The sequence below is a fragment of the Parasteatoda tepidariorum genome, chromosome 10 (genome assembly GCF_043381705.1).
Source record: "Parasteatoda tepidariorum isolate YZ-2023 chromosome 10, CAS_Ptep_4.0, whole genome shotgun sequence".
Taxonomy (NCBI): domain Eukaryota; kingdom Metazoa; phylum Arthropoda; class Arachnida; order Araneae; family Theridiidae; genus Parasteatoda; species Parasteatoda tepidariorum.
Window position 1 is genome coordinate 5,318,084 of NC_092213.1, and position 9,099 is coordinate 5,327,182.

A 9,099-nucleotide genomic window follows, 5' to 3' on the forward strand; every position below is an offset into this window, starting at 1 on the left:
AAAAATGCCACCAAAACAAATTTCTACCTATTTTTAAACCATAAATAACTTAGATGAAATATACAAATTGTATTTTAAACTAACAATATCTATCATATTTCTAAATTACTATAGAGCAAATGGTCTAGTAAAGAAAAAATTTGTCTTAAAATTTTTCCAGTAAATTATAATTAATTGTTTCTCTTTGTAATTATCGCCCACATGCACAAAAACGCATTTTAAAAACAAGAGTTTTGATTTTAACTTATTATGTGTTTGCTTAAAAAATATAGTCTTACTTAAGGTAATATAAAAATATAAATGATAGAAAAGTGATTCTTACGATGGAATTCTTATGAAAATTCTTAACGTTTCTTCAAAATTTTAGATATAATCAATTTTCTTACAGAATATTATTAAAAATGTTTACTTATATTAACTTAATAATTATTTATTCATAGAAAAAAATTACATTTTTTTTATGTGTTTTGAGAGCATATAAGTGAGAGGACAGTAATTACATTTTCCATTTACAATTTAAAACTATTACTAAATTTTTATTTTTGAAGTTTTTCATTGCTGATCTTTGATACTTGTAGTTTTTATACTTGTAGTTTTTATACTTGAAAACTTGTAGTTTTTATGTAAAAATTATAAACATTAAGTTAATTATGAGACGAATTTTTCCTAATTGTCTTAAGCAAAAGTTAACATCAAGAGAAAATCACCCATCTAAAGTTCACCCATCTACACATATACCATTATTTCAATATTTTCATAATATGATCTTTCTTTAGTAATTAACAAATTTTTACCAAATAAAATACAAGCAAACAAAAATAAGATTTGCATTTTTAATACTCATTAAAATGTAAAATATAAACTAATATCTAAGTGTCATAACAATTTCACTAAACTAAAAATTTTAAAAATCAGAAAGTCTTTCTTTATATCTTTTTTTAAAATATTTAAACTTTAAAGAAAATTTTTCTGCTACAGATTATAAAATCCATTAAGTAATTTTACCGTTTCAACTGAACGAATCAAAAATTAAAAAATATTCTTTTTTGTTGAGCTATCATAAGAGAAACAATGAATTGATATTTTCAAATAACAACTTGGTTTGATAGTTGCAAAAAAGGAAAAAAAATTGATAAAAAATGATAAAATATTACTAAAAAATAAATAAATTCAAAAAATCAAAAATTAAGAAAAAAAAATTCTTGGTAGATATAAAGATTAGTTTTTCACAAGAGGGTTTATCTGGAAAAACATTCTGGGTTTTCCTGAGCTGTACCCACCTTGGAGAACCCTGTAAATAATGCACTTTCATAACCATTTACCATTGTTTACTGATAATGCAGGGTGTAGGGATATATATGTAATTTTTTTTTTTTTAACATCAGTTTATATATTGTGCAAAATTGGAAGAATATAAATTACGTCATAAAATAAAACAGATCATGTTCCATTCATCACAAGCATATAAGAATAAAATATGAGGAAGAAAAACTCACTTGGCCTCTTTTTTCTTCATTTTTTCAGCATGCTCCTTTTCTATAGCAACTTGATTCTAAAATAAAAACATATTTTTTACAGAAATTCAAAATCAAACTTCTTTTCTTCTTTTTTTTTAAGATTCAAAGCAACATATTTTAAAAGTGGTCACTCACAACTGCTTTCTGAGAAAAAATTGTCAGAATAATTAATCTTTATAATGAATAATAGGTTACATTTAAAAATATTATGAATAATTTTTTCCACTCATAATTAAAACCTATTAACTAAAAATGAAAGTAGAATGTTCCAGGTTCTATCAACTATCTTATGGGTCTTTTTTTTCCATTTGAAGAACAGAAGCAGGATTTAATAGTTACAATCATACATGGCCAAATTTTCAGTTTAATTACTTGTAACTCATTTTTAGGCTCCTCCTAAAAAGTGAGTTAACCGCCCACCATGGTGTCTCAGTCCATCTCCGTGTGAGTGTCATCAGCAAATGTTCTTATGTTCTTGCAGAAGATATTTCTTAGTAGCCAGTAAGTCATAGAAGGGTGGGAGAAAACTATCAATTCGGATTGGTAGTGGTATCACTTTTCTTTTGATAGGGTTTTACTTCCTTAAATAGTTTTGTTTAAACAAACAATTTGATGAATCTTTGATGCCTTATTGATGTATTTTGACTTACGCTACGCCCATTAAAAAAAAAAAAAAAAAAAGACTTTTTTTAAAAATAATATACACACAGCCTTGTACCAATAAGCATAGGTTGAGGTTCCCTGTTCATCTTATATAATTTAGTTTGAGACAAAGAGCGGGGGAAGAATACCTCGTAGACTTAATCATTTTAAGAAAAGGTACAAAAACTTATTGTTTTAGATTTGAAAAATGCTTTAATCCATTTATTTTATTTTAACCCCTTAACGATCAGCTAATTTTCAAGAAAACGGTCGATCAGTGTTGACATCTAGTTTAAAATAAACTAACTATCTACAATTACCATAAAAATATCCTGGTACTGCCATCTGATGAGCAAAATGAGAAATAAAATGTATTCCAGGCAAAAGAAATGGATCAGTTTTACTCTCATTGGCGCGTTACTACTGAACACTCCAGCCTGTAAATTTCATGGGAGCGAGAAGGAAGGGGTTAAGCAACAGCTTTAGCAACTATATCTGCGTTTTTCTAAATAATTTCTATTTATTTGATGCTACACATTAAACCTTTTACAAATTAAACATTTTTTGGCATTTAAGCTTTAAAATATAAAACCTTTGCTTCATTTAATTAAAATATAGTAAAGCAGTGAAAAAATAATTTTAAGAGTTTTATTATTTATTTGCTTTTAAATAAAAATAATTTTTTCTTCTTCGAATTTTACCACATGAACATTTAGTTCATCATAAGAACAAATTATAAAATAAAACTTTTGTGCTCAATAAGTTTGGATTCAATAGGGAATATTTATATTGCAAATTAAAGAATCATAATTATATTTATTAAAACAGAGAATCATAATTATATTTATAAAATGAAATACTTGAAAATGAATAAATTTTTTTACTTACTTCTTCAAACAAAAAATTTAATATTTATCGAGCTTCTTCAACAAATTAATTTATTACTACAAAATCTGGTAGTGAAAACAAAATTTCTAAAAGTTTCGTAATTTTAAATCTAATATTTTTTTTTAGTTGCAAACACTGAATTTTGATTTTTGGCTTTGTTCCTGGCTATTTTCAATATTCACTATTTCAATAAATTTTGTAACATTTTCATGCATTTTAAAGTTTTACACATTTCAATTACAATTTAATGCATTTTAAATTAAAATTATATTTTTTTAATAAAATTTATGGTAACTTAGAATTTTCAATTTCCTTTTTTTTGTTGTTAAAATTACTTTATACAGTATATTTTGTATACATTATACTGTATATTTTGTTAAAATTAATTATTACTTTTTACTTGCTTTTTTTGCTGGCTAATAATTTGAAGTCCTTAATGTGGGCCCTGAAAATAAAATATCTGTTAACAAATAACAGCATAAATATATAAAACTTTTGACAAACCCTTTTGAAAAAAAAAAAAAATTTATATAATAGTTAAAATAAATTTTATATAGTTACAAGCAAATTTCTTTTTAGTTGACTTTGAGCAACAAATAAAAAGTCCAAATTTAGAGAGATAAGTAAAGAAAATAATGCATTTCTTGTATGGTAAACTATCAGAAAACTTGGCCTAGTAACTTTATTTGTATTATATATTTTTGCGTATTTATTTTAATTTTTATTATATGCACTCAAGTGAAAATCATACCTTTGTATGGCATTCATATAACTTTTAAAAAAAATTTCTTTATTTAAGTAAATCATTCATAGTACTTAAAAAAATTAATTTAAAAATGAAAAAAAAAAATATATATATATATATATTTATAGCATGAATTTTTCCAATTACATTACTAAACCCTGTTGACCTCAACACAGTATTTTCTCAACACAGAAAACACTGTTTTTGAGCATTAATATCCAAAATCGGATATGCATCTCCATTTTATCCAAACATATATTTAACAGTTTTTTTTTTATATGAAAAAAAATTTGAAGAGATTGAAAAGGAAATAAAATATCATTATTTCTCACAAAAATATTAGTAAACATCAACATACATCCAATCCAGCCATAAATGCATCTAAAGGATCTTCTTCACTATCAGAATTGTTTTTAGAATTTTGAAGATCCCAACTTGGACTTCCTGGAGCAGGTATATAAGCAAGAGCATTACTGTTACTACTTGAAGAAGGTTCTTCATCATCTTCTTGTTCAAAGTATCTAGCAACAAATTAGAAAAAAATTGATTTATCAATTTATATTAAATAAAAATAATTAAATCTAAGTTGTAAACATTGAAAAAAAATAAAAAAAATATTGACCTTTCTTAATCAACATATTATGAAAGAATTTTAATTATGTAAAAATTAGAATTATATTTTCATTTTAAATATTTATTATTAATAGTGTAACAATCTACGAAGTCTCTCACATTAGTAGATATCCAGTGGGATTAAATAAATGAAATGCTAATACTTGAGAATACTTTCTTGTTCCTAAAATGAAATTTGATACAGATTATGGATATTAGGTTCATTATGGTAATCTGATTTTAGCATTCTCTCAACGCAGATCAAACAAATTCAAAAAATAGATAAGAATTGTCATGCAGTAAAATTTTTTATAAGTCGATCATACATAATATTTAACCATTGAATTTTTTTTAAATCTTCAGTCATTATTTTATTTAATCACTTGTTTAGTCTTTGCATCTAGTTCTACTTTCCTTTACCTTTAAGTAATTTAGGTCTTTCAGAGGTAGGAATTAAAAAAATTTAGCGACCAGAAATTAAAACATATTGTTAGACATTGACAATTTAAAATTAAAAAAAACTTCAATAAACTTAAATTAAATTAAAAATTATAATCCAGTGAATATGTGGAGTCACAATATCAAGAAATATACTTTATAGAGATAAAAACACAGATCGAAACATGAAAAACAAAAATAAAACAAGATAAAATAAAACAGCATATCATCCCTTTATGCCTAGTTAGTCTGAAAGGACCACAAAAAAATTATTTTATTGGCAGAATTTCTTCGAGCTATCTGCGACAAAACTCTCTAGTACTAATATCTTTCTGCAAGGTACTTTTAATAATAGCAAATATACATGTTACTAATTTAAAATAACAAAAGCACTGTGTTTACAAAAAAAAACTATTTATAATTTTTTTAATTAAACAATAATATTAATATTATTGGTAATATTCTCGCATTTTGTTGGGGGAGGGGGGAAAGCACCAAGTATTTCTTTCTTCGCATTTTGTAAATAATCATCACAATAAAAAATAATTAAAAATGATGAAATCCGTTGTAGTAATTACCACAAAAAGATTGACACTGAAATCAAGTGAATCGGACTCCTCAAAAAGGGGCTACTCAAATGCATGTTTCGTTTTGAGATTAGGCTGTTGTAATAAATAATAATACATAAAAGATATCGGATTTATAAACTATGGAGAAATCAATTGCAATAACAGCCAAAAAATCGAAAGAACCGTAGCCTTAAAAAGTAAATACTCAAAGGCACGATTCGTAGTGTTTTAAATATATTGGGATATTTAAAAACCACATGAAAATCAATAGTAATAACTGCCGAATATACAATCGAAACATTATACTGATTTACGATACAGGGTTCCCACTCTTTTACCATAATTCCTTAGGGGTGAAATCTTAAAGGATTCTCCCTTCTTAGCAAAAATTAAGCACTTTTAAGGACTTTTTTTTAAAAAAATCCCTTTTTTTAAAAAATTAAGGATTTAAATAATAGTACAATAGTTTATCATCGAATATACATATACCACCAGTGACAGTGCTAATTACTTATCTCTCGTGAAAAAAATCAATAAATAAAAAAAATAATAAAAAACAATTTTATTACAATGTAAGCACTGGTATATAATTGTATTAATTAAAAGTGTAATTAATTGTATTAATTGTATAATTGTATTAATTACACCTTAAATCATTCTACTTTTTCTCATCAGGCTTAACTTAATATGTTGTTTTAAATTCATTGAAATAATTATTTTTATGAAAGTTTTAATGGAATAAAAATACAACTATGTTACAAATTAACAACATTTCCCGTTGTTTTCTATTGATATGATACATTTATGATGATATTTGCCTTCAAATAAATAAAGATGTTTTGAGGTGTCACCTCAAATAAAATTAATTGTACAGTACAGAACCCGTTATCCGGAAATCAGAAAACCGGAAAACCAAAAAACCGGAACGAAATTCGATAAATTTTCCCGCAATTTTTTTAAAAAAAATTTTTTTTTTTCCTCATAAGATTTTAGGATTTTTCTTTCTTTTTTGAAAGATGTTTAACTTAAAATCATTTTGGAAATAATCATTAGTGTATTACTTCATCGTTTTTTCTTCTTTTTAAGATTATTCCCCAATTTTTTTTTTTCTTAGTTGGGTTTAACAATGAGAAAAACGGCTTTTTGTAGTGATTCAGAAAACCGGAAAAATCAGTTATCCGGAATAGCGATGGTCCCGATCGTTCCGGATAATCGGTTCCCTACTGTATATAGCATATCAAATATAAATTATGGTTTACAAATATTATTATAAATTAATTTTATGTTAAAAAAAAATTTAAAATGGATAAATTGATAAAAGAGTTATTCAGATATATCTCTTTGCTTACAATGTACCAATATTTTAATGCAACTTTTTGAGATCTCAGAATAACATTTAAAAATATTCTTACACAAATATGACTTATTGCATGGTTGTCATTAGCAAGGTGAAAGGGGAACAGTTGGTATATGTCCCCCCTCTGTAAGTACACCTCAATATTTCAGATGAATAAAGAAAATTTTAATCCATTTAAATTTAACAAAGTTAAAAATGAGAGAGGCGTAAAAGAAATCAATCTTAATGAAAATTTTTAAGACATATATGTTTCCTTATTTATGAAATTTTAAGACTGTGTATTTTAATTATTACTCCTGTGATGCCTTATTGTAATGGTCAACATGCGAGAGAGTGATAGTCAGGTTATAAAGATTTTGCACCTTTTTAAGATAAATTCGGTATTTGACAATAGACAGCAATTTACAAAAGGTGAATAGTTTGACATGTTTTTCTGAATTTGATTTGATTCATTTTAGGTGTAGATTTATAAATAGAAAAAATAAATAGGATAATGAGCTTACTCTTCTTCAGTCTTCGGCCTTTTACGAGGAATACCATAAGTAGCATCAAGGGCAGTTTGAGTAATAGCTTGTAGACCTGTATATCCATGTTTATTTACCATTGGTGGAGGAGGCATTGCTGATAAGGAATGAACTGGCTGATCTTGTTTCTTTCCTCCAAGAGAAAAACCACCAAATCCAAAGCCTCGTGGTTTGCCATCACCTCCTTTATGAAACATTTTACTAAAATCATAATAAAAAAGAATAAATTAAATCAGAAATCATTAACCAGGATTTCACAAAATCATGGTAAAAATCGAATGATTGTTTTCCTAAAAAAAAATCTGTGATTTAAATCAAATGACTTTTTTTAAAAAACAAATCACCAATTTAAAAATTCACAAAGCATTTTAATATAAGATTGTTTTTATTTTCATAGTTTTTAAAATTTCTTATAAATATATAGCTGCGGTAATAAATATCAATTTACGCGATTTCATAAATGGGGGAGATTTCCATATCGTGATCTGTAGCAGAATAATCGCCAAGTCTTGGTAACTTCCAGGCAGCAGTCAATGAGAAACTTTAAAAAAAAATTACAGAAAAGGGACCAACTCGAAAGGTATAACTTGTAGCCCCAACCTCGGCAAACATCTATATGTTTTTTTAATTGCAAGTTTAGAACCTATTTGGCAGCTTGGCGATTGTAGTTGTCGCAACAGATCACAAAACAGAAATATCTCCCATTAATGGGTATGTAATGTGTAAAAATCTATGAACACTTTTGAAATGACACTCTACAAATCTTTTAGATTTTTCAGAATATAAATATGAAAATTTAATATAGTTTTTTATATACATTCTTTTGCATAGGCATTGAATATAGATTTTTTTTTGTGCAGTAATGAAAGTTTTACCGATTCTTAGCTTTGAAACACAATATTTAATAAAATATGTAGTGGTTAGCCCAGGGATACTATTAGCCCAGAGATATTATCCCCCTTATTAGGTCCCTCTTTTTCCTTCAAGTTTCTGCTATTCTATTGTCACCAAAACTAACGATAGTTTTGATGTAGATACGAAACTTTTCCGCCGTAGGGCAACAATTGGATGATCTATAATATAAATTGGTACGATTTTTGTTAATTTATTTCTAAATAAAACGAATCAGCTTTTAATATCATAAATTTCATCCCAGGAACTATATTATTTTGCGCTTAATGTAACTAGATATTAAGTTTAAAGAATCATAAATTTTGACTTAGCAGAGTCATTATATATAAATCTATATACAATGGTTAATTTTTCAATTTTATAAACAAATAACGAAAGTGATATACAGAAAACCACAAACAATTATATTTACCACTTCGACTTCTAAATACAAGTACACTAATCAAACATAGATACTAATTAAAATAATAGATATAAATCAGTTTTTCTAGTCTTTAGGATCTCTAAAAAAACGCTCACTATAAATAAATATACATGAAGTGATGCCAAAAAGCCTAAATTAAAACTTTAACATGGGAAGTTTTCACCGACCTTTTTCTGCCCAAATAAAATCTTGTAAGTTTCAAAAGAGGGACTTATGAGCGATAAAAGCTGAATGCAAACTATTTCTTAGTGAAACCTGTGCTAAGAATTTTAGTTTCGTTTTGAGCGTTTTTTTTTTTTTTTTTTTTTTTTTTTTTTTTTTTTTTTTTTTTTTTTTTCTCGTTTTCCTTTCTTAACTCATAAAACTAAAATTGTCAGCTAACTGACAAAATGTAAATAATTCAACTCGTTAAAAAATTATGAATTTTATAAAATAATCTATTTATAAAAATGGAAAAAAATTATTTTTAAT

The 9,099-nt window shown here is 25.7% G+C and overlaps 1 protein-coding gene across 1 annotated transcript in view; it reads right to left on the bottom strand.

The window, feature by feature from the left end:
- Positions 1–8,797, bottom strand: part of LOC107451248 (ATP-dependent RNA helicase DDX42) — a 36,822-nt gene extending 28,025 nt beyond the window's left edge. The window contains exons 1-4 of the mRNA XM_016067287.2: positions 8,617–8,797; positions 7,272–7,493; positions 4,151–4,313; positions 1,497–1,552 (exon numbers count right to left, since the gene is read on the bottom strand). Of these exons, the coding sequence (XP_015922773.1) occupies positions 1,497–1,552; positions 4,151–4,313; positions 7,272–7,489 (437 nt within the window). The 5' untranslated portion in view covers positions 7,490–7,493; positions 8,617–8,797. The remainder of the gene's footprint in view (positions 1–1,496; positions 1,553–4,150; positions 4,314–7,271; positions 7,494–8,616) is intronic.
- Positions 8,798–9,099: the final 302 nt, after the last annotated feature.